This window comes from Denticeps clupeoides, chromosome 12 (assembly GCF_900700375.1).
Source record: "Denticeps clupeoides chromosome 12, fDenClu1.1, whole genome shotgun sequence".
NCBI lineage: Eukaryota > Metazoa > Chordata > Actinopteri > Clupeiformes > Denticipitidae > Denticeps > Denticeps clupeoides.
The window spans coordinates 8,040,718-8,067,805 of record NC_041718.1 but is presented as its reverse complement, the minus strand read 5'-3'; the positions used below and the strand labels follow the sequence as shown (position 1 = coordinate 8,067,805).

Genomic DNA, 27,088 nt, shown 5'->3' with positions numbered 1-27,088 from the left:
CATTCTGCTCTGCTTCAGCCGAGCAAACGTACGGAATTTGTGAATAGCTTCAGCGAGAACGTGTTTAAAGCTGTTAATTAGTGAGGTTTAAAGTGTGAAATGGTGTTGGATGGAGAGGGAGAGAGGGTGTGGAAAAGAAGACAAATGAGTAGACATGCTTACTGAGGTTGTGCTCTTAACACCTTTGGTGTGTGCTGTTAGATTATTCCCTGTGCATGCTTTGTCTCTGCATTATTATCCTGAATAATTATTCCGGGTTAGGGGGTAAGGCTGCCCATTTCCACTGCTGCCCATTTACTATGTACCGTAAGATTTATCCTGACCAGTATGTATGTAATGGCATTTGCTGTTTAGTCAAAATCAGACTTTTTCATATAAAATCCATGTAGTTAAATAAATCAGTGCTTATTACCTACTTCTTTTCTGGTTTTATAAACTCTGAAGCTGGGAAGTGTGAAGTGGTCCAAGTAAACTAAAAGGGACATGTACATGTCATTCCAGAGGTCAAGATGTGGCTCAGCAGATTGTCTTGACCTCCCTGTGCCCTCAATGCCCATGGGGTCAGTAGGAGGTCAGGAGGGGGCCGGAGCTAACCGCGTAGCCGCCGGTGTCAGACTGGTAAAAAGTGTACAGTAGGCAGTGGCTTGTGTGCCTTGTCAAAATTTTGATTAATTGCACCCTCTGTTTTGGCTGAGCAAAGCGACGGGGAGTCCAAACATTGGACTCGATGCTCCCTCATACCCCCACGTGCGCCTCGAATTACACAAGCCACACACCTGTATACTTACGCAACACACACACACACACACACTCGCTCTCTTGGCTAATTTAAATACCCCCATTAATCAATAGCCATGTCGGTGCCACCTGCTACAGTTTATGCATTAGCTGCGAAGGAGCAGACAGGGCGCTTCATAACACCCGCAGGTGGGACGTGACACGGTTAAACAGGAAATGATTTCATACGGGGGGGTCGGCCGGCCTCTCCTGACGCACGCCTGTCACGTCGGGCCCCCCCCTGCCTGTCAGGTTATTAGTAAACACGCGACCTTTCGCCGGCGTCGGAGCGGGTCGATATCGGCCATTCCGCTTCCGAAACCCGGAGAAAGATTTCGGGATAAAGGGGTTGGTGGGGTGGGGGACGGGGGGACGGAGGAGCCGAGCAGGAAGTCTGACGGCCAGGCGAGCTGAAAGCCTGACTCGCTGAGAGGGGGTGATTGATTACGGCCCGCCGCTGGAACGCCAGCGGTACTGTATTGGTGTCGGGGACACTTTCAGCCGGATTGGGCTGTCACTTCGCGGCTCTTGCGCACGTTGGCTTTGGTATAAGACGAGCTTTGTAACCATCCATCCTTTTTCGCCATTCGATACGCTAGCCCCACTCGCCCCTGTTAAATAGCACATTAGCTTTAGTAATGAGCCGGCGTTCATGGTGCGCGGCCTGGACAAGGTGCCGTACGGGAAGTGCGCCAGCTGGGAGAAGATCAAGTTGGGAAACCGCCGGCCAGTTTGAACAGTCGTATTTGAGCGGAACTCGGTAAGTTGCAGGCAAAAGATTTCCGTCCAGCTTGTCAGAACGAGGACAAGAGGAACCAGAAACTGGACGGTACCTGGTTTGTATTAAAGCGCGTCACAGCTGCCTCGTATTGTACAGCGGGAGACGTTACGGTCCATCTTCTCTGTTAAATGCGGTTCGAATCCTTGATATCCTCCACAGTGTGCAGTGTGCTGTATCGACAGTAAACGGCTCATTCCTTCGAGAAAGAAGGTTGTCTCCCGTGCTGCCGTTTTTAATGCTGGCCACAGCCAGCGCTTAAGGAGGTGGACCTCATCACGAGAGGTTTAAGAAGTAATTATAAGAGCGGTGTTAAGAATGGGCTTTCCATTTGCACCTTCGGTAGGAGAGGCGGTGGCGGACGGAGGAATAAATCCACGTGCACCCTCACATATCAATTTATCTCTCGTACGTTTACAGTCCTTTCCAGTTGAAACCAGCACTTTTTTTTTTTTTTTTTGTTATTCACATCATAATTGACTCCAAAGCTGATGGGAAAGTGCTTATCTCTTATTTGCACAGCCTCTGGAGTCCGTGCACCGCTGCAGATTTGCAGATCTCACTCGCTCTCTCTTTTTTTTTTTTTGCCTCAGTCTCCTGGTCCCAATACAAAAGACCGGAAGATTAAAGGAGCTTTGATAGAATTATGATACGTGCTTAACATGCACCACACACAGCACAATTCAGCCATACGCCTGAAAAAAGCACCACCACCAACGCTCACACGTGTACTTGTGCACGTAATCGGGTGCTTAGGGAGGGAGAGCGTGTATCCATGACGGAGATGGTTGAAAACAAGCGCTGATCTCTTCACCAGGAAAATCTGATTTGAAATCAATAAGCGCAGGGGGGAGGAGTGGTGATGTCATAGACAAAAGCGTTTAAACTCCCCCTCGCTACGCGGCCCTCGCCGGCTCTTTGTATCGCGCGCTCTCTGTCTGCCAGTGCGTTTGTAAAGACCCAGCCAGCAGCTTACAATGCTAATGACGCTAATTATCGGTGTAATTATTTATTGATCCTGCCCTGCCTGTCTTTACAAGCGCTTGCTTTTGTGTTTTGAGTGTGTTTTTGCCGCATGAGTGTGATAAAAGCGACACACACACACACTCACACACACATTAGCACAAACTGTGTGTTATTACAGTCAATGTGAGCTAATGGGAAAAGTTGAGTAGAAGTCTGTTATCAGGATGCTGCTTTGACACCGTAAACGGGGAAAAGAGCCTCGCGGGACTTAAGGTATTGAAAAAAATTGTGACCTTTGAGTTTTCTTCCCACAGTCCAGAGACATGCTGAGTTAAATAAATCTGGGTTGGCCATTGGATGTGTGAGAGGTTCAGTATGTTCAGACTTAGCAGTTCTGTACTGGGGGGTAAAAAACAGGGTGTGGAAAGCGAATGGTTTAAACTGGGACGAGGTGGTGGTTATTATTCTGGATCACATGCTCTCTGTTTTGGCCTATTCACGTGTCCCTCTCACACTCGTTTTTCTTTTCTTTTTTTTTTTATTTACAGCATTTACAGGGACAGTCCCCCCTGGAGACACTTAGGGTTAAGCGTCTTGCTCAGGGACACGATGGTAGTAAGTGGTGTTTGAAACTGGGTCTTCTGGTTCATAGGCGAGTGTGTTACCCACTAGGCCACTACCACCCAATCACAGTGAGAAGAAATACGTGCGTGTGCGCGCATACAGGGGCGTTTTATTTGGTTAGTAGTGGTCGGAGGTAATGAGAAGGCGGGGGAGACGGGAAGCTTGGAAGAGACCTGGAATACCTGCTCGCTTTAAAAACCCTGTTGAGACGTGTTCAGGTGACACCACCTGCTCCCTCCTTCTCCTCTACCTCCGTATAGAGTTGTAAACGGCGCCTCCATGGAGAGAAACACACACACACACACACACACACACACTCACATGACTACAATGACACCCTGTGCTTGCCCTGAATAGCAGGCTTATGCTGTGTGTTTTTACTGTGTGCGTGTGGAATTTTATTTGAGTTTTTTTTATATTTCTGTGTTGGTGAGGAATGTGGAGTCTCTGTGTGTGTGTGTGCGTGTTTGTGCGGGACTGTGTTAGGGGTTTAAACTTCTTGTACACGTGTGTTGCTTGTTTTTAAATGGGTTCAGGGATACAGCGTCTGCGGGGAAGGTGTACAATGTGGGCGCCGTTACAGAAATAAGTCCACACACAGTTTGACATTCGTCATTTTTTTTAATTTACATTTTACATTTACAGCATTTACCAGATGGCCTTATCCGAGCGACTTATAATCAGTAGTTACAGGGACAGTCCCCCCCCTGGAGCAAGTCAGGATTAAGTGTGTTGCTCAAGTGTGTGGTTCATAGGCGAGTGTGTTACTCACTAGGCTACTACCACCCATCAATAAATAAAATATGATGTGTATGTGTGTGTACCCGAACCTACATGTGAGCGCTCTTTATAAACTGATGCACATATCACCACACCATACATGCATGTGTGGGTGTCCCAGTCATGTAAAACACACATTTCAGATAGAAATCAATTATAGATGAGCCTCGTCCTCCCCTCTGGAGCCACCCTACTGCACAGCCTAATCTGAACCTAAGTTGTGTAGAGAAATTCGCACACTTGTTCGCTTGCTGTGTGAGGGTATGAGTGTGTGTGTGTGAGACAGAGAACGAGGGGGGAAAGCTGAAGTGGATGTTAATGCACATTGTAGTGGTGTATTAGTCATTACGTGGCTGCTGTAATGGCGGTAATATTCTATCCCAACAGGCAAACTGTACCTCGGTAATAGCCCTCATTAAACTCTCTGTACGTCTATTTACCGACTCGAAGCATTTGACTCCTAATGACCCGGTTCTACTTCAGCGCGTGTCAGATTCCACTCAGATTTTGACTTAAGCACCACACGCAGCCTACATATGCTGCACAGTCCTGGCTGTGGAGCTTGAGCCAGCGTCCGCTCCGGATTCTACCCCCCCTCCTGGGTACGATCCAGCCTAGTGGTCTCTCCTGCTACCTGGGGTGTGCTCATGTCAGCTTAGCTTTCGCAGACGTGAAGGGTGTTGATTTTTGGGCCAGTTTGTGTGTCTATTTCACTGTACGCTTGTGTGATTGATTGAAGGCGAAAAATGTATACCCTGAATTTTGCTTCTCTCTCTGTGTGTGTGTGTGTGTGTGTGTTAAGTCTAAAATGCTCTCTGTAGGTGACAAACATCTCCAGGCCCTTGGGGGAGGAAAGGGTGTTTCTGTTAAGCGAATTGATACCCAGCTGTTTTTCCCCTTCCTCTTCGCTTCCCCTCTTTTCTTCTCTGGCTTTTCTTCCTGCTGTGGGGTAGAGACCCTTTGGATGGATTAGGAGGAAGAAATGAGAGTGAAAGGGGAGCTGGGGGAGGAGAGAGGGAGAATGGAAGAATGGAGGGTGATATTGATATGTGGTTTGATACTGTGCCAAAAAAGGTAAAAGAGAGAAAGAAGGAGAGAGGAGGTGTATAAAATGCAAAGAAGAGAAATGGTTTGTTTTGGAAAAGTTTTTTTTTTTTTTTGTGTGTGTGTACAGCACAAATGAAAAAGGAAGCATGTTGTTTTTAGTTATTAAAAATGCATTCAACATATGATATTTGTCACATTAGAACCTGGAGCAATTTTTAACTAAACTGCTCACTATTATTTTGGTGAAGAAGGTGCCACGTTCTTTGTGATTGTGTAAAGGTGAAAAGCCACCATCAGAACAGGTCTACCTTTAAGTAACTCCACTCAGAGGCCACAGTAACATGATGTAGTATTAAGTACCAATAAGTGTGCGACAAATGCAATGCAAAACGAACAGCTATAATCATAGTAATTGCACCTTTTCCTCATTAACATATTGCAAGAGTCAAAAATGGCATTTTGATTAATGTGCGATTAATTGTGCAGCCCAACATATGAATTAGCATCACATCTGGTACCCGCTGTGTGTGTGTGTTTTTCTCCTGGCGGCACATTGAGTGGGATTTAATGACGGCCCTTCTTATTTAGCGCTTATCACCGATTTCATGGCTGCTGAAAGCGCCGACGTTCAACGTGTCAGTCATGTTGCGTCATTCTCTCAGGGACGAGTGCTTGATGCAGATCAGGGCGTGTAGAGCTGCTGGAATTTTTATTGTCCTTTCCTTCCAGAAAGGGTGTGACGCCCCCTTGCCTAATGACCCTCACTGTGTTACAATGCACAGTCATGGCTAGTAGTGTGCTGGTTGCATACTGTGACCCCCTTGAATCCTAAAGTGTTATGAGGTCAGTGGGTCTCCCGTGGCAACTTGAAAGGTCTCCCATAGCAACCCCTCCAGGCAGAGAGGAATGCTGTGGTTTGTGGGTGTTGAGCGCTTCTCCTGGTTGGCCGAGAGTTCAGCTGACAGAGCTTTGTGTGGGCATTTGAAATCCTTTTAGTAATGCTTTTGTTAAGGCCTTGCCCTTATAACTCACCCATCACAATAAAACAAGTTATTGTAATAAACTTTTGTCTCCAAAGCAACATTATATTATGGACTTCAGCGATATTGAGTTTTCTTTTGAAATACTGGGATTAAGTGTTGATCCTTAAGATCGCTCTTGCATTGTTCTTACTTCATCGTATTGTTTTTAGGCTAAACCTGAGACTGTAGAAACACTCTTTAAGAGAGAAAGAGCTGAGATTAACTGGTACCTGATATTGTATGATTTTAGCAAGAGCAACCTGATATAATCTCAACAAAGGAGAAGCATGAATTGAATTCAATGTGCAATCAGCATAGTAAAGGACTCTTTTTGTACAAGATTTCATTTGGAACCCCCTTTATTCAGAATAGTTTGTGGTTGGCTTAGCTCTAGAGAAAGTGCTGCTTTGGTTGGCAGGGGAGCTGCAGGGGCAGTGGAGAAGAACATCTCTGCTTCAATTGATAGAACATTACAACCACTGTTTTTTATATGCCGCATTCTCTGCACGTCCCTCTGAACTCTAGGGCAAGGGTGGTAATATGAAAACAGTTTCTCATAAAAGAAAATGTGCGCCGGGATAATATGGTGTCATGCACAATGCCCTCTGTTAGAAGAATGAAGTTCAAGAGGCATTTGACCTTACAGCAAGCACTGCAGAAATGTGGAGGGCTCCGTCTGGTATGGATTGTCTTACCAGACTGCCTTGGTTAGAACCCTGAGGTTCTATTGAAAATACGGGAACTGATCTGAAGAGGTCTGGGGACAATGTGTGCATTTGCAATCTGACGTGGTGTGAATTGAAAGTGAAAGTGATTGTCGTTGTGAAACACTGCAGCACAACACACGGTGACACAACGAAATGTGTCCTCTGCTTTTAACCATTACCCTTGGTGAGCAGTGTGCAGCCATGACAGGCGCCCCGGGGAGCAGTGTGTGGGGACGGTGCTTTGCTCAGTTGCACCTTGGCAACCTTCTGATTACGGGGCTGTTCCTTAACTGCTAGGCCACTACTGGCCCTCAACACCTTACAAACCTTCCCTGATCGGGAATCGAACCCGGGCCATGGCGGTGAGAGCACCGAAACCTAACAACTAGACCACCAGCGGCCATCGAATTATAGAATTGTACCGTCAAGAGTAAAATGTGCTCAATTACGATCAAGGCCCATTTGGAGACTTACTGCAATCATAAAAGCAGAGCTGCTTCCATAAACTATTAGTGAAGACATTTAAGAAAATGAGCTCTTCAGCAAAGACCCGAGTTGTAGACTTCTAATTAAATGTGAACATGGATTCAGCCAATATGATCTGAAATTTCAATTACAGACACGTCAATATGAAATAATAGAACGACAATGTTCATATATATATTGGCCATTAGAACAGGTCTGGGGTGCAGAACGGCATGTATTTAGGAATTATGAGACCATGGGGTTGCCTCAATACAAACTTCAAAATTGTATATATGAAATTGTGTGTATATCTAAAATAAAATGGAATCCTGTTGCTAATGATATTTACTTGTCATAGAGAGCTGAAACCTTGAGATACAGCTTATGGCTTATAGGCCCGTTTACACAGCATGGAATGGAGCTGTCCGTTGTGTAAAATGTGATGCAATAGAAAGCTCATAAATCAGGTTAATAGCCATTTGGTCACGTAGTCATTTACAACACACATTAGAATATTGTTTTGCAATGCACATTGTAATATAGTTTTGTGCCCTGTCACAATATTTGCAATACATCAATATATATTTTCTGTCCCCTCGCAACTAGTAGCTTTTAATACATGTCATGTTCTGTATTGCATTTGCCTGCGTTCTCCTCAGTCATGAGTTTACTGTAAAAAGCCGTCAGCACTTCCTCTTCAGTGCAAATAACTGTTTACGGTTTTGTCCAAAACATCAACTGATATTGATGTAGAGAACGTATTGAAATAAATCAGACCTTGGCTGATTTGCATTGACCTCACTTGACAGGAATAATAAATAAACTCAGACGGAGCTCAGCACTCAAAGTCGACGCATAACCAAGTTTATGGTTATAGCTTGTGTTGCATCGCTCGCCGCCCGAATTACGGCCTGCAGATAGACTCAGAGTTGACGTTCGGGGCTAAAAATAGTCACTCCGCCGGGCCTCTGCTGATAGTAGGAATTACATTTTGCTGATCTTATTTTGCGTCGTACGACATTATTCCTCCTCCTCTCTCTCCCTCCCTCCTCAATCACTGCTTCACTTATTCACCGACATGTTTACTTAACCTCTTCCCTCTCTCTCTCTCTCTCTCTCTCTCTCTCTCCATAGCCCCTGCAGATAGACGATAACTTCTGCGGCCAGGACTTCAACCAGCCCCTCGGCGGAACCAGCACCATTGAGGGAATCCCACTGTTCCTCGACAAGGATGATGGCATGACCTCGGTGGCCGCCTACGACTACCGGGGCAACACTGTAGCCTTTGCTGGCACACGGAACGGCAGGATGAAGAAGGTAGGACTTCCTGTTAAAAGGCCGATCTGCCCCGTCAGGTCTTGTGTTTGTGGGTGGATGTGGTGACAGTGTGGCAATCAGTGTGTGTTGCAGGTGTTAAGTCATCTATATTTATGGCACACACACACACACACACACACACACACACACACACACACACATAAAGAGCAGTCATGCATATCTAATCTGTGTCCTGGGTATGGCAGTTATTCTGCCCGTGGCGCCGGCCTCTATTTTAGCCGACTGCTGTTCACACCAGGAGTGTGTCACAAATGGAGAATATAGTTCAGCTTAATATACACAAGTTTCAGCTCGTTACTTCAGCATGAGTATCGCTCGAGAGAGTGATTCTGTCTGTGTCTGTATCTGTGTCTTTGTGTCCTGGCCTGTGTTGAAAATAAAGCCCTCTTGGACGTAACGAGGCCGCAAATGCATACAAGCACACACCAGCGTGCTGTCATTGCTGAACACATGACCAAACACAGACACACATGCACACACACATAAATGAGAGTGTGTGTTAAGGATATATTAAGCCATGTTAGTGGAGTTGGGCCAGGCCATCACGTGATTTGTGTGTGTGTATATGACAATGTATTTTTTTTGTGCCTCATACACAAGGTGGTTGTGTGTACACTTTTTATTGAGCAGGAGAGCATTCTGAGAGTCTTTATAAAGACTCTCCATGTTTCTATTTATACATCACTCATTTTCTCACACACGCGTACCCTCACAGCACCATAAAGGCAGCCTGAGATCCCTGGCTGCTCCATATGGAGAGGGTGTATCTCCACGTCACAGATGGGAAGCCGGGAAGCAGGGAGGTGGAGAAACAGCCTTCATCTGATGGATCTACTGAGATGTGAAATGAAGGACATGCTCTGTGTGTGTGTGTGTGTGTGTCCTGTGGGGCTCCACTGTGGCAGGGAGAGAGAGAGAGAGAGAGGAGAGAAGAGAAACATGTACAAGAAAGGAGATATAGAGGGAGAGAAGGAGTGAATGAGCGGATGGAGGAGGTGACGGGCTGTGGAATGAGGAGCGAGGTGCAGTGATTGAGTGACTGGGAGGAGAGCAGGCCGCTGAGCGATTGCCTGTAGAGAATGAATATGGCTCATATTGTTTTAGAGGGGAGAGTGGGGCTGTAACTCCTGTAAAATAGAGACCCTCTAAGCACTGGTATGTCTCACTTCCTGTCTCAATGTTTGTAGAGCTGCTTCTCTGCTCCGGTCAGATGCCTGAAGCTGATGTTGGAGGTTGAAAAAAAGTTTATGTAGTACATTTCTTAATAAGTAGAAAATGCATGCAAGCTATAAGGAAATAAGATGGACATTAGCGGCTTACATAGTCAGAGGCATTAGTTGAAGGGTTTTGAATCAGGCACGTTTGAGATCAACGAGGTGCAGAATAGCGGCTGAAATCATGACATTGTTTAGTCCTAGTTCTGGAACTAGTCCTAGTTCCGGCCTAGTCTTCCAATACTTCCACCGTTGCTAGAACAGACTGGAAACCAGTGTAATGTTACAAGAACTGGAGCAATGAGGAGTGGTGCTGAAGGAATCAGGTCTGGGTGATCTGTGGTTAAACACACACACACACATGCAGGATTTGCAGTCTCTCTCTGTCTCTATGGAGTTCTCTTGTTCATTAGCTAAACATCAAACCCTGCTGCATGAACTCAGGAATGTGAAACATGCTTCACCCCCCTTCTTCTCTCTGCTCTTCTCTCCCTCCATTTCCCCCCTCACCTACCTCACAGTGTCCGCTGTCTTCACTCTTCCCCTCTGTTACTCCTCGTATGCTGCTGAGTTCTGCTGTATGAACTTTTTGCTTGTGGGGCTTGATGAGAAAAAAATGTACAATAAATTATTCATTTTCCTTCTGTTATAAATAGCCAGGTATTTAGTATTATTGCTTATTTTGAGATTTATATAAATTTACATAATCCTCATAATAATAATAAAAAAAATATAAGCACATTTTGTCATGCATCCACACAGCGTTAAGTGAATAACAATTAAACACAAACCGATGAATGTCTGAAACATTGGAAACACATATTTGGGATTGCTTTTGGGAGGGAATATTGTTGATAATTATGACATTTTATGTGGAAATAATTAATATTTATTAATCCGATATCGATCTAGCCCTAATTACATAGTTTATACCTTAGTTGTTGCACGAAAAGTGCGTGTCTGCAATGATTTAAGTTTTGAAAGGTCAAACTATATGCTGAGAGGATTTTTGACATTGTGATCATCTAGCGGTTAAGATTTTAAGGGTAGATGATCAGAGACACACACTCTCAGGCACAAATACTTCGCACACACACACGTGCTTGCACAGACAGGCCTTGTCTTAATGAGATTTCCAAGCTCAAGTGCACATCTCTTGTCCACTGGAGCTCTTTGGCCTTCAGCCTTTGTTACGGGGATCCTGATTTTCCAGACCTCCAAGGGCTCTTTAATCAGGCCTGAGTGCTTCAGCCGTGCCCGTCTGAGTGAGACCCTGGCTGTCCTGCAGCGCGGCCTGCAGCGTAGGGGACCCTGGAGGGTCCAGCAATCTGACTTGCTGTATTTACCGGCCATTGAGTCGAGACCAAAGTAAAGTGGGGTGTGAGGAGCAATGGGTGAAGGGGGGGTGGTCTATTACTACTGGCATTGGTGTGTTTAACCCCTCTCGATCCACTGAGAATGAACTCAGGCCCTCATCAGCAGAAACGTTAGAGCTCTCCCTCAACCGCACATCTCCTCCCTGATGGAGGTGCTTTGTTCCAGTTTTGTGGTGGCAGCGGGCAATGGCGGTGTGACCCTGCTGCCGTCACAACACGACACATCCAGCCCACCTCTCCCTGACCTTCAGTATGTTTTCAGACATTTACTTTGTGTCCCTTCCAACTCTCTCTCATGTCCCTCGCCCTCCTGTCTCCATGTGCCTGCTGTGGTAGGTGCAGGTCACTCTGTCGTTTTCTGAGTAAACGCCTCTCCTGTCATCATGCATTACTTCAGTCAAATGCACAGCCACCCTCTGTCTCACCATCTCAGGCTGGTCTCCCTCCCACGCAGTTAATAATCAGAGATGTGTGTGTGTGTGTGTGTGTGTGTTCTCTGTCGGATCTGCTTTAATCGGATCTGCTGGGGCAGTGGTGGCCTAGCGGTTAAGGAAGCGGCCCCGTAATCAGAAGGTTGCCGGTTCGAATCCCGATCCGCTGAGGTGCCACTGAGCAAAGCACCGTACCCTCACACTGCTCCCCGGGCGCCTGTCATGGCTGCCCACTGCTCACTCAGGGTGATGGGATAAATGTAGAGGACAAATTTCACTGTGTGCTGTGCTGCTGTGTATCACATGTGAATGTCACTTCACTTTCACTTAACGGTGACACTAGCAGACCGTTTCAACTGAGCGAATGCCATCCTTTATTTAGATGCTCACACACACACACACACGCGCTGTGCGTCTGAGTTGAGCACGAGTTGTTTCGGCCGCTCCGGCACACAGAGGGGCTTTGTGAAAGCAGCCACAGGTTCTTCAGGGGTCGGGGACACCACAGGAGGTGGACGTTCGAGTGTTCGTGCTTGCATGTGTGTGTGAGTAGGGATTGTACCTCTCGTGTCTAATATAGGCATACTATAGAATGAGATTTAAGACATTTTACACATACGGCCCTTTATCCAGAGCGACTTGCGATCAGTATTATTTATCTATTTCAGGTGAGTGTCACATGACCACCCTACAGCAGGCTACAATGGAAATAGAAGCAGAAGTGGTAGCCCCGCCCACTCTCATGTGATTTGTTAATTGTATAACAACACAATGTAAACATACGGCCAGGGCAGTTTTTTTTTACGATGCAATTTTGCAGCTATTTTGCCCGCTCGCGGTACATTATAGCACTGGAGTGAGAATTCTGAGAGAGATTCTGTGTTTTATTCTCCTTTTGGATGCAGTGCTGAGGAACTGTGTCACGCAGTTACTCTCAAAGTCACCGAGTGTGTGTTTCATGGGCCTCAGCGGGGATGATTAATTCAGAGTCAGGAATCTTTGCCGTTCCCTGCTGCGTGTGATTCTGCCCGCCGTGTTTGTGTGAGTGTGTGTGTGTTTGTGCACACGCACACGCACTCCAGGAAACCCTGATGTCCTTCTCCACTCTCCTCTGTGTGTGCTGTGTTGAGGCATGTGGCTTTTAATTAGTTCAAATCAATTCTGCACAAATATGCAACGTTCCTTCCATCTGGTCTCATAACTCAATGATAATTTTTTGGGGGAACCTAACAAAGCACCGGAAGTGAGCGAGAGAGAGAGAGAGAGAGAGAAACAGAGAGAGAGAGAGAGAGAGGAGGGTGAGTGAGAGAGAAGGTTCCTGCAGTGTTCTTCACAGGACTGTGAGGACTGGAGTGGTGTTTCCACTACAGGCCACAGGGAACCTGGTTTAAACTCCATTCAGAGCAATCACAAGAATGGCTAATTGAGCTTATTTCCTTAATTTATTACAAATTAAGTCACAGAAACCCTCCAACTTGTGCTGAGAAAAATTCTGAAAGAACACCTCTTGATGCCAACATCCCCAAGAGGAGCAAAGCAGAACAAAAGAACAAGGCACAGGGGGAAAGAGAGGCAAGGGTGCCATGGCTACACCTCCAAGTGTTTGCATTATAATGCAGTTTTCTTTCTTCCTGCCATCTCTGCTCTTTTCTGATCAAAGATCTTCCATCTGCAGCCAGCTCACATAATTATTATATATAATTTTTAATGCAGAGAACCTCTGAAGCAGTCTTCCCACTGTAATCATTTACACTCATTACGGAGAAATGTGCCTGACGTGTGTGTGTGTGTGTGTGTGTGTGTGTGAGAGAGAGAGAGAGAGAGAGAGAGAGAGCAAAAGATAAAAAAAAAAAAGTCTCCAGGTGGTTGCTTGCTTGGCTGGATGTTATAATGATCCAGTTGTTGTGGTTGTAATACAAAGGAAAAAGGCCAGGCCACAATGGAGTTCTTAGACAGGCATTTTACACACACATACACACACACACACTCACATAGTGCAGTGGTGGCTTAGCAGGTAAAGAAGTGGACTCATAACCGAATGGTTGTGGATTTAAAATCCTGAAGGTCCAAGGTGCCACTTGAGCAATGTACCGTCTGCACACTGCTCACTGAGGGTGATGGGTTAAATGCACATTTTGTTGTGTGCACTGTGCTATGCTGTGTGTCACGATGAAAAAACAATCACATTTCATCACACACATATACACAGAAAGAAGCAAGCAACTTCATCCTTGTCTCTTGCTGTACTGGTGATGGACAAGTCCATCTGCGGGAGTTGTGTTAGTGGGAAAATATAGATTCCTTGGGAATCCTGATAATTAGGACGAAACCTATTTGTCCATTATAAATTTACCCAATGTGTTTTTCTTAAAGGTCCCATGACATGAACATTTCTGTGAGATTATTTAACATTAATATAAGTTTCCCCAGCATGTTTATGGTCTTGCAGTAGCTAGAAACATGTGTAAAAGTGCTTTGGTCGTTCTCCTTCTCAAATGGTCGGATCTGGAATTTGGCCCCTTATGTCGTCATACGGACAAAGGTTACCTCCCGTATCTCATGTTTTGTCCACCCAGAGAATTTTGCACCTCTGCCTTAGAAAAAATAAATAAAAAATTCTCCACGGACTGCCATGGCTTGCAAATGAGCAAGCATTGCAGTTGCTCAGTGCTGAGATGTAAAAATGAGCTCAAACGTTTTTTATTTAGTTCTTCACTCAAGCCTACATATAATGTGGCCGCAAGACGGCCGTCCCCTCCGCCACACCCCGCCAATCTCCTCCTCGTCATCATTTAAAGCTACAGACGCAGAAACGCGCGTCCCGGGGAAATGGCTGGATTTCAGAAAGCGACTTCAGATGCAGTTTTAGGGGACCGCGAAGACGCTCTACAAAAACCAGCATGTCATGGGATCTTCACAGTATGGCACATTTTGCGTCTGACGAGCGCTCCTTTTCCAAACAGCCGAAGATGTCTGAGTCCCACTTCTGCTGCTTCAGCAGCCACAAAGGACTTTTGGCCTGGCAGGGTGCCATCTTGACACCCACACGCACCCTTATACTGCGCTGGCCAAATCTAAACAATTGGTTTGGACCTTGAATGACTGCAAGGCTCGACATGAATGCAGAACGAGTGGTTAATGATGTTTTGGCTCTTCACACGCTCACACGGTCACGAGAGGTAAATTACGTTTGGCGGCGCCGATGCTCCCGTTCAGAAACGGTATCAAATTAGCTGCATGTTTCCTCAGACATATGCACTTTTTACGGAAGCATTAGCAACACGCACACACACACACACGCGCGCACACACACCACTGCATCTGCTCCACACCCATGTAATTGGGCCTCCTCCAATTAGCCATCCCAGCTCCCAGCTTGACTTTTGGCCAAGAGCAGCGCTAACTGCACGAGTAGCGTAGCCGAACAGCATGCTAACAGGAGAGTAGCTACACGGAACGATCAGAGCAGCACGCTAGACAGGGCCGCGCAGGCGGGATGTTTACCGTAGCGTAGCGCTAGCGGCGTTATTGTATACGGCAGCTTCTTTAGTCTAATAGGGCGGCTCTAACAGCGCGCTTATCGGTTTATCAGCCGCGCCAGCTTCGCTGTAGGCCCGATCTCATCTTCCCTTTAATGCTCTTCCTCCGCCTTTTATGAGATCCTGCGAGGAGCTGATTTTATGGCCAGCTCTCTGGATTGACCTCAGATCTCTTTTGAGGAGGTCTCTGCCGCTCTTCTGCCTGTGACGGGGCAGGGGCTTGAGGATGGCGTCCGAAGCGCATGAGAACCAGAGCCTTTGTTTATTGACTCCCTTGTGTAGAGATTAGTGTAGAGTTCTAGTGGACATGTCCATGTGGCTTCAGCGTATCTTGAAGGAAGCTGGGCCAGCTGCCAGAGCGGGGTTTTAGACTAAATTTGGCCTGCAGTGGTGGATCCCCATTCAGGACATGGACAACATTGTCTTAAATCCGTCCCTGGTACAAAGACGTCTGGCCCACTGAAGTGCTGATAGGATGTTCAAAGTTCTCCAAACTGGAGCTATTGTATAAATTACTGAGCTGCACGTTGAAAAGAGCTGAATGTTTTTCCGACGTCTGGCAGGGACAACATCTCTGAGAGATTTATTTTAGGTTCTCAGATCATTAGGTTGAATAAATGAAAGATACATGGTCTTTATTAGTACAGGGTAGGCGGCTCCACATCTAGACGGTACGCCAATTTATTATGCTGCGGTTATTTGCACGTCTTATTTAAACTCGAAAGCCTCTCTCCGCACGACTCTTGTCCTACTTTTGGGAACCTCTTGATTTCCCAACCCAATGTGAATCTGAGGTTTCTGTCTAGGAACCCTGACTCATCGTGTTGTAGTCTGGAACCCCGATTTCTTTAAGAACTCATTACGGAGATTGGTGGGGGGAACAAAAACATGCCCTTTAATCCGGAGGACGATCAAATGATCATCTTCAATTAATCTGGAAACTCCTTTCTTCATCTCCACGTTAATCTGACGTGTTAAGGCTTGCGTGGAATTAAATGAAATTATTCCTATGTGAATTAACTAAATGAAAGCTTATCGGATTATAGATCTCTGGTTAATAGATACATTTCTTTATTAACGCCTCACTTTTTCTTCTCCCCCCAGTTTAAGCAGGCAATCGCTCTTCCCGTGGCTGCTAAATGATATTTAGCACTGCCGGCCTCTATTCATTTCTTCGACTTTAGCACTTTCTTTTTTTTTTTTTACTTTTGTGGCAAAGAGCTCAATTTATTTCAGAATGACTCGCTACATTTTTAAAGCTTTCACATAGGCCATTTAGTGGCTCAGTACTCCCATAAGCATTTTAGTGGAGTCATGGGTGAGGATGAAAGAAAAAATGGGTTTTCAGGCCATTTCATCCTTGTCCCTCACCTACAGGCGACTACAAAGAATGGGATTAATGCATGTGTGTGTGTCCATTATGACAGTCATAGTTTATCTTTGTGTTCACATGTATATTTTTGGATGTGTGTGTGTGTGTGTGTGTGTGTGTGTGTGTGTGTGTGTGTATACACATATGCTGTCTTGGCCCAGTCACATGGTGGTCATATGCTTGCCGACTGTCGTTTCACACGGTCCACTCACACATGCCCAGACAGAGAGGAATTCTCTAACAAAGAGAGGTCTGTACACACACAGAACGTTCCCCCAAGAGGCATCAGGAAGCCATCTAGTATGAAGAAATGTGTGTGTTCCTGTCCTCGTCTCGTTGTCTGCGTCGTCCCGGCCAAGTCGGCCATGAACCCTGCAGCTCCACCTGATTTCCATCAGAACCTGGAGCCTTAAAGTCACACACAGCTGCAGACCTTCCCAAGCCCCGTAGCTGTGCCGCATGTGTGCATGGCGTTCGAAATGGGCGCCTCAAGGACACTCGGCCATTCTACCAATGCCGACGGGTTTACAGAAAGGCAGACCCGAGAGGGAAATAGTGCTCAGTCAGTGCTGAGGGTGGCTATGCAGCAGAGCCGATTTCGACCAGCCGACGCCATTTGGCGTGTGTCTCACTCCGCCAGTCCGGGGACATGTAGCTGTAGGACGACTGACTAGCCGTGATGCTTTACTAACCACCAGGGAGAAGGAGAAGCGAACACACACGTGCGGAAGAGGAGAGGCAGACGGATTGATGGTGCCGGGGCGAGGGAGGAGGAGTAGAGAACAGTGCGTGGTAGAGAGAGAGAGAGAGGGAGCGAGAGGACGAGGGATATTGGGTTGTCATCTTTTCATTTGAACTGAAATATTAATGAACTGTTATAACTGAAGGGCATTTTAATTCCTGTCTCTCGTGCACACACAGGTAGGATCAAGTTGCCGTTCGCCAGGCCCTGCTGTGCTGAAGCTACGCGTTGTTTAACAGCGTATATGCATAAAAAAGCTACAGCTCAGGTTGCCAAGGGTGTCATTATTATGCCCAAACAATAAACTGTAATATTTGATAATGGTGTGCACATTACAGTTATAAAACTGAACGGATCATTATATCAGTGCTAGATGATGCTTGGTTCTGCAAAATAGGTGAATTGTGCTTTGCGCAAATGTTGCAGGGAAATTGCTTATTTCGTTTTTGCATGTTTAGCCTTCTCTGTTTTTTTTTTTTTTTTTGGGGGGGGGGAAACCGCGTTTTAATCCTCGTGTGAGTGCGATGTTATTGCCTCTGTCTGTCAGGATGCCGTCGAGCATTCGGTCACGCTGGCTGATCCCAGATCGGTATTTCACTGAGAGTGGTAATTAGCAGAGCCTCGGCCTGACTGCACAAACGACTCCATAAATCGCCGCCGGCCCGCCCGTGCTCCGGGCCGCGGCCTGCGAGCCGATCTGCCGGCCATTATCGAGGCTCGGCGTGACGCGGCCACGCAGGGCCCACATAAGCCCCCGCTTTCCGTTCCGGCAAGAGCCACATTGTCGCGTAGTGGTCTGTATGGGTGCCTGGGTCCATGGTAGCGGTGTTGCAGCGGCGCTTCCTGTGCGATGCAGATGTTTGCCATCAAGACGGAGTTGTAAATAACGTGTCACTCGTTTCTTTTTCTTGAACCGGATGCAAGACCCCTGTGCCCTGTTCTCTTGGTATGCACATGCGAAGAGGCCTTCACTTATACAGCATAATGTGGTAAATTATAATTACTTACACGTGTATAGTTCATTTTTTACTCATTTTCCTTTCCTGCTCGAGCTGCCATATTAGGATTGTAGTTTTGGTCTCAGTTTAGATAAGGGTGTGGTATATATTTTTTTTTGGGTTGTTTATAGGCAATGTTGTCTTCAATTTAGCCCAGGAATTCAGTTTCTGATTGTCTGCTGAGGAACAGAATGAACTGGAATCTTCAGCACAACCCCAACCCATCTTTAGGTGCCCCTGCAAGTATGTTTCTCCCATAATTAAAAAGGGTAAAAAACTATCTTGGTCTAATTGCAGTGGGGAAACTGGCAACCACACAAGCAGCCAGTTGTAATCTGACGTGACTTTCCATTGTCGTGAAGGCGTGTGTGTGCGGGAACTGGAGTGGTTGGGGGAAGATGGGGGAATTGTCTGGTCTAAACTTGTCTGTGTGGAGGCTGCAGGCTTCAGAAGGAAGGAAGTGAAAGCTTCCCTCTCCAGGAATAGGATTGCCTGTTTGCCTGTTTCCTGTACACCAGTTTGGTTGTTGCTGAGACCTTTGAGGAACCTTTCTGAACTTCCTGTATAGAACATAAAAAGAACCTGTGACCCGGGTCAGATTTGCCCGCATCTTGAGCCTGAGCGGAGATGTGGTGGCATGCTGGAAGTGTCAGACTGGCACTCGGCACCTCGCCTTCATTTCACCCCTCTAACTCTTGTGTGGCATCTGTGGTGGTCACTCTGCTGTTGTCATGGCAACTACAGTCCGAGTGCTTCAGGGAAGGGTAATACCTGGAGTGTTGGAATTCTGTGTATGTGTGTGTGTGTTACCATCGTGAGAGCATCGCACCTCTGATGTGTGGAGTGATACACACAGGTTCAGTTCCCGGCTCAGACAGCTCGCCTTGTCATTCCATCAGGCAGCAGATGTCAACTCGAGCGGGGTGTCATTCCAGGTGTTTTGGCTTGTGTGTGTGTGGATATAAACGCACACCACCGCAGTCGTGTCCAGATCAGTTTGCCTCTTGTAGCAGCTGTGTGTGCATGTGGGCCCTTGTTTGTGTAGGGCTGGCGGTGAGGGAATAGAGAAACTACAATGCCAGCAAAGTTTCCTGTCCTGTTTTTAATGAACTCTGTCTGTGTCAGTGCCTGAGTGTGTACACACGCGTGTGTGTGTAAATGTGTTTGGGGGGTTAATAAGCTCTTGCTGGGTTATTTTGCTACTCTTGCTGATGGTTTGTATTGCCCACGTCCCGTGGGGCAGATAGGGAGCTGCATTCAGGCTTGACTTTCCCTACACAGCACTCATTACAGTGACAAGCAATCTGTGGCCTTACCTCAGGGACAGCGGGAACACACACACACACACGCATACACACACACACACACACACACACACACACACACACACACGCATACACACACACACACACACACACACACGCATACACACACACACACACACACACACGCATACACACACACACACACACACGCATACACACACACACACACACACACACGCATACACACACACACACACACATACACGCACATACACACACACACACATATATATATATATATATATATATATATATATACATATACACACACATATACACATTTATACACACACACACATATACACACAAACACATGCATTCATGCTCTCACACACACTCAGTCACGCATTTGTGCACGCTCACACACACACACATTTACAAACATATGCATATTAAAACACAAGTTATCTAGATTAAACCATCAGTGTGTCAAAGTTTAACATGAACCTGTCTGTGAGAAACAAGGGGAGGAACTGAAGACTATTTTTTGCCACTTTTCTGGAACATAAAATTAATTGTAGTATTTAGAAATGTTGGAGGTTCCTACCCTTAATGTTGATGCGTCGTTAACTGTGATACTCAGGGAGTTTTGAGCAGCATTGAACCGTCTCATTCTGAGTAAAGAGGAGATCTGCACTGCAGCAGGGACACAGTGAGCCAAGTCACACATCTTAATACTGATTCTGTATCCAAGCTCAGGCACGGTCCTGAATTTAAAAAAAAAAACCTTATCTCTCACCTGGCCTGAGCGAGAAATGAAGACGCCCCGACAGTGTGGTGGAGCGGAGCGAGAGCGGGATGGAGGGATGAGGAAGCGGGTGATGCTTTAATTTAATTCGGTGAACAATAGTCAGGGGACTGCATTATGCTCCGACAGAGTGCTGTAATGCAGGATGGCTTAATGAGGTAATCTGGTAGATACACACTGTACAGCAACGGTGCACACTGTACACTGGGGAGCGGATGTGTGTGTTTGTGTGTGTGTTTTTAGTTCAGTCTCATGCTCAGCAGGCTGGAGAGGAGCGGATTTGCCGAAGAGACAATAGGCGAGAGAGATAAGTAAGTGTCTGTAGTGTTGGGATCTGTAGTGTGTGTGTGTGTCTGTAGGACACGTCCGTCCCGTACCTTCATCACTGGGATGGCTTGGTCAGCGGGCTTCTCTCTGGTGGTTCAGTTGGATCCTCTGACCGGTCATGACCCTTGTTGCCGAGCGACAGGCCTGCTTTGCTTACTTCCTGTTTCCTCTTCCCAATAAGAGGCCAGCATTGCTTCGGGGGAAGATGAGGGGGGCCAGTAATTAGTGAATGTGATTCGTTCTCCACACAGTACCACCATAGCGTTGAGGAACGTGCAGAATGTCAGAGAACCTCATAATGCAGGGGGATTGTGGGAGCTCTGTGTCTTCTAAAAGCTGTACAGTTGTCATAAATCTCCCACACACAAGTGCCATTGAGTTACCATATGCACACACAAAGGCCTGGCACACTGTGTGAGCTTGTGTGTGTGTCTAATTGTGAATGGGGGCGGGGGCACATCATTCTTCGCATATTGTTATTTTTCCACTCACCCATGGTTAGTCGCTGTCTTCTCTCACCCCTCTGGTGAGCTATCAGAGCGCATTCATCTCATGGCGGTCAGCCAATACAAGTATGGGTGGGGTGGGCTTGGGGGGTTTTGTAGCCCTGACTGAGTGTAAAATCCATAGTTTCATTAAAGGCCCACTCGTCTCCACCGGCTCTGCGGTAAACAGCACCGGCCCTCGGGGCTCAGCAGCCATAATGGCTGGAGATGGAGCAGCTGGATCACTGTACTCAGCGGAAAGGGCAGCGGGGTTCAAAGGTCAAGTTTGCCACCGGGGGAGGGGGTGAGGCGATCATCGGGGACAAAGGCCTGAATTAGCGCATCCGAACCGCTAACCACCGCGTGAAGCGCATGTTTATTCCCCGTCCAGTTGCGTTGGCATGTCATCTAGCTGCGCATCAGAAGAGGGCCGCGCTGCAGTCGGGCTGCTGCTGGGCCATGTGCGACTTGGCAGTGATGTATGGGCCGTGTGTGGCGGTGCCAGCGTGCTGACGGTGGGGTTAGCGCTGGGTCGGGCACCTGCGGGGACGGCCTGGGACCTCACACCGATGCTAGCATGACAACGCTGGCCGACGCGTCATCTTACGGAGTACCTGTGTGTAATAATATTGGTAAGATATTGTGATGTATTTACATATTCATACAACAGAACATCATAAGTATCATTATATAACGACTTGTAATATTTGATCCTTTATTATGTCATGCAATGCTTGTTATAATAGAACATAGATTCTACATTGTGAGTGGATTAGACGCACCGCACAAATATCAGCCAGAAATATCTTACATAGTTTACATTATTTATAATATATCTTGCATAAAGTCTCCATGTCTGACTGAATGAGCAGCTGGTGCACATGCATGTATAGTAAATGTATTCATTAAATTTTTAGGGCCTATTGTGCAGTCATAAAGTGTGTGTGTGTGTGTGTGTGTGTGTGTGTGTGTGTACAGGCGACAGGAACTCATTGAGGAACAGTGCACAGCCTTCTCCCCAACGCTGCTAATTTAGTCTATAAATCCTATGAAGCGCCTTCTACTGAAATGAGACCAAAGCCGGCGCTCCGTCTCAGGTGAAGGCAGCAGAAAAACCCAGACATCTCCCCAGATTAAAGTCCCACCTGAGCCCAGTTAACATGCCCAGACCACGGCGCTGAAACACTGGTGAGGCTGGGGGAGGGTCGCCCCGCCCACAGACGAGGTCACGACCTCGATGATCTCTGATCAGCCAAAAGAGATCATTGCTGGATTGGATGGAGAAAGGGTGAAGGGCAGATGGGAAGAGAGGAGATGGAGGGAGGGGAGAATAATGAGAAATGGGATGAAGGTTTCGGCACAGGAATAGTGGGAGCGAGGGATGAGTGGAGAACAAGCTCTTAATCACGATGATTGCTCTGGGCTCTGCCCCCTGTTGCGTCATCCCTTCTTGGGAATGAAGCAGGGGATTTTGTTTGTGTGTGTTTTTAAGTGGATGGTATATTTTCACTGTCTAGAAGAGAATGTGTGTGTGTGTGTATTGGCACTATTGATAAATTTGTACAAAAAATACATGTGGTGACAGCTATATGACAGCAGATATATTGAAATATATTCAAATATTAAAAAAATGAAATTAAATATAATTGAGTGGACAGAGCACTCTGTTTTCATAATCATTGATATGAATATAACTCCTCGCCATTACAGCACATGGTCACCAGACCACTCCCTGGTTGTGAATGGACGAGTCTCATGGTAGCAGATGGATGGGTTTTGCAGTCGGCTGAGCATTCGACAAACATCTGTGTTGTCGTTAATAATTAGGGTCAACGCGTTCCCTCTCTTTCTCTCTCTTTTTTTTTTCTCCTCCTCCCGCCTAATAGCCTCTTCATTATTTTTAAGGTGGAATTGATGGCTCGTGTGCTTCTCGTACAGGCTCCGAACCGAGACAGAGCTCACCATTAAATCTGAGCCAGATTTTGTTTTTTTGGGGTGGAGGCGGGGTGGGTGAAACACACGTCTTCCGCGCTGCCTTTTCTCTTCCTCGCTCTACGGAGCGCCCCGCTGCTGCCATCCCATCATCGATTAGCACTTGCAACCGAATGGAAGGGGAGAGAGAGAGAGAGATAGAGAGAATAATTAACAAAGAAGGATGAGCCTGAGGAAGAGAAAGAGGCTGAGACGAAGAATAAAGAATTAAAAAAAAAAAAAAAAACATAACTAATGACTGAATGAGAGCGGAGGGCTAGGAAGAAACACGGAGAGCGAGGAGGACAAAAATGAATCAGCCATCGATTGGAAGCAGCTCGAGGAGAGACGAGGGGGAGGAAGCCGAAGATCCTTTCCCAACCTGGTGTGGACACATGGCCCTTTCATCCTGAGGTCATTAGCAAGTAAACGCTCGGATGGTTCTCGTCCGCTAGGCCTTATGAGGCCAGAACGTAATGAATGCAATGGGGAACACACACATTTGACTGTTTAAATGCTAAACGTGCCCCTAAACGGCAACAGGAAGGAGAAAAGGACCTGCTCATGTTTCACTGCATACACCAGTGTACCATTTTTTTTTTTTTCTTCCCATTTGTCTCTTTGGTCCTTGCAAGATTTTGCAGTGCCGCCATTACAGCAATTAAGGCAAATTCACGCCAATCCCACGAACCTCTCAAATTGTGTCCAATCAGCGCAACGCTTTGTCAAATTGACCGACAAGTGTCGTCTCTTGTGAGTTGCGCTACTATACGTTTGCATGGATGCACACAGACCAGAAGGAAGTTCACTCACATTCCTGTAGCAATGTGACTCTAGACTCCTCCAAAGACGCTAGTCCCCTGATTTGGACGGTCCTCAAGTTAAAAAAAACATCCTCATAAACGACCAAATATTCTCCACTAGCAACTATTTTGTTACTGAGAGTAAGAATGGCCGCACGTTTATTTGTAATGCTGTGTGTATGTTCACGTGCACCACTCACACTCTCACAATCTTTCTGTTCTCTGTTGCACCCTCTGGGAGTAACAGTGCTTGCAGCGATGCAAATTTACGACGTTCCGGAAAGCTCTCGCTCCCATCGGGATAATAAGGTTGATAGGCAGGATACTGCAGCGGGCCGTTCGGAATGCCACCAGATATATTCTGACTGGGGGGAGGGATAATGATAAAGAACGTTGGTGCGGCACGCATGGAAATTGAGGGCACCCACTCCGCAACCTCCGCCTGCAATTCGGAAATGCGCTCCAAACAGGAAACAGCTCGCTCTTAATTTTCGCCTCTGTGATATTAGCACCTTGACCCCCTCCCCCTTCTTTCCTCTGGTGTGTAAATCCATTTGTGCAGCATGTTTGTGTTAGGTTGGAGTGATATGGTCTAAAAATGAGATGTACTTTAAATCTAAAGTATGCCCTGTTATGAAATAAAGGTGGGATGAAAAAAATCAATTTGCCATAAATAGGGATACTCCAGTATTGACGTTTTAGCAGAAGGTGTAGAACTAATTATAGAGCAAACATGTTAGGATTATTATTTATTTTAAATGATTGGTAAGGGGCAGTGTATTATGATCAGTATTAACAAATGTCTTATAGGAACTGGCCTAAAATCAGGATCAGGCCCCATATTCTGTCAATGTGTCCCTTCATTCGGTGATTGTAAGAAGCCATTAAAACAATAATAATAAGGACAATGTTGTTGTTATTATATAACATTATATAAAAATAGTTTTCTTGTCCACTCAAATGGCCATTAAAAAATTCAAGATCACCCTAAAGAATTTGTTCATTTAAATTTTTTAAAATTAGTCTTAGTTTATACAGATGAAGTTCCTAGTGCACATTTTACATGAGTTGAAGCTCAGGCCGGTCCGAGTTTGTTGTCTGTGCTGTAGTACCGGTACGGCTTCTACCTAATAAATCTGAAGCACTGACAGGTAATGGGTGTGTGTGTGTGTGTGTGTGTGTGTGTGAATTAAGTGAAGTTTTCAACTGTTCCCTCTCCAGCCGATTTCACACCTGAGCACCCAGTTCAGAGATCACCCTCCCTCTCTTCCCCCCCTCAGCTTTCTCCTCTGTCTTCAGCACAATGACCGGAGTGGGGACACAATTGTTTCACTCTAATTGGCTCACGCTTGGCGTCTGTTGCAGGCTTGTGGGTCTGGCAGAATGACTGCGTTTTGGACGGGGCGGGGTGTTAGGGAGCGAAGGGGCGGAGGGTTAGGACCTGGTCCACATTAGGCCATCTGCTCTGGGTCAGACTGCTCTTGCTCTGCACCCTTCGTTTTTTTTTTTTTTTCGGTTTTTGTTTTTTCCTTCTCTGTCATCTCTAACTCCTCCGTGATGGATGGACGAAGGGTTCACGGGTGTTGTTAAACCCCTCTGGCCTTCTGACTGTCCCGCTGAGATGCCTGTTTATTTGCAGGGCGCTGGTTTTGACCTCTCCTCTGTGGGAAGAGAGAATATTTTTGTTTTTAGTCTTCATGGTGGCTTTTTAAACAAGATGGACGTTCACTGGCCAATTTAACCTTCACTTTTATAGGAATTTGCACACATATCTGTATAACTGTAAAACGGAGAATGAGATGTTCAGATTTTTTTTTTTTTACAAGTCAATATATAAATAGTTATTTTTTTAGATTCTATCTAGATAATTTTCTTCCTGATGAACTTTGTAGCCATATGTCTAGGTATTTTGGTGCTTTTTAGGGTTTGGCCCTCAAAATGAGTACTTTTTAATCCAAGTGGCCAAATATGAATTCCACACTGTGTCGACACAGTATACATTTTTTCAGCGGCTGACTCATTTAGTCGATTTACCTTGACGGTGTCTTGTTGGAAGCGCCGGATCAGAATATAAGAGATCAGGCGAGGCTCATTACGGTACGGCGCGATTTGTGTCGTCAGTGCTGTTAATTAGCCGTCTTAATTCGCTTGGTTTGCTCAGGAGTCTCCCGAGCACCGCCGTCTGTGTGCCCAAGGAAGAGAAAGTCAAAGAGCGGCCAGACACAAATTAAACACCCCACCTCCAGTTGGACAAATACGACCCGTTCCCAGTTATACGAAAAAAGAGGGAAGGAGAAGGAATGAGCACTGTTTCCAGCCAGTTAGATAATTATATTTTCTGAAACAAATCTCGCTTCGTTTTCTCCCCGGAGGCAGGGAAACTACAAAGACCTGTTTTAAGCACCGGATCCGAGGCCATCTGTAATTCCTGCCATTTTTGGTGTAAATATTATTGGACTTTAATAGTGTTCTAATCTGCGTGTGAGTAGTTTGCGCGTGCGTCTCCGCGGGGAACGCGCCTCCTCTCAGAAGCCAGCTGTTGGCAGCTGCCGCAGACAGACAGCCTTAATTTCTGTAGTTAATTAGCTAATAGAGACCTGTTGCTCAGAGACGGAGGGGCTATTAGCTTTGGCAGCGTTCTCTGTGGAATTGGGCAGCTTCAGGGCATGTTTGAGTGTGTGTGTGTTGTGCACGTTGGTATTCGCATTTGCTCGTGTAATATTTATAGCAATATAGACATGATTAAGGAATCAAAATATCAACAGGAAGTGCCTCAGTTAGACGTTTGGCAGCAGAACATCTTCAGTTCAACTAATCACAGGTTCTCCAGTCCATAAGTGGAGAGACGGACCCAGTGTTTCCATGTTGGGTGTGTTGATTCTGGTGGTGGAGGTCGTACCTCTGAGTGATGTTCGTGTCATGTAGATATCGCATCATCCATCAGGAACACACCCCAACCTTCAGGACTGAAGTGTTCCATCACAGGACAAATGTGTTTCTCCACAGTTCACCTCAATGTTTGTGCACATGTGCAGTACAGACCAGATTTTTGAAACCACCCTTGGCCTTTTGTAAAAACAATAACTCTATAATAAATAAACTAACCTCTTTTCATAATTTTATTTGAAGAAAATATTAGAAATCCTGTAAAAACAGGACAGATGGTTAATTGATTTCTTAAATAGTACAGGTCTTTTTAATAAATTGACAGTACAGGTGTGTTTAGTACATTTTAAATATTACATTGTACAGG

At 46.1% G+C, this 27,088-nt stretch overlaps 1 protein-coding gene across 1 annotated transcript in view; it reads left to right on the top strand.

Annotated features, from left to right (window-relative positions):
- The window catches only part of plxna1b (plexin A1b), a 146,098-nt gene that overhangs the window by 29,995 nt on the left and 89,015 nt on the right, over window positions 1–27,088 (top strand). Inside the window, exon 3 of the mRNA XM_028997725.1 lies at window positions 8,301–8,483. Coding sequence (XP_028853558.1) covers window positions 8,301–8,483 — 183 coding nt within the window. The remainder of the gene's footprint in view (window positions 1–8,300; window positions 8,484–27,088) is intronic.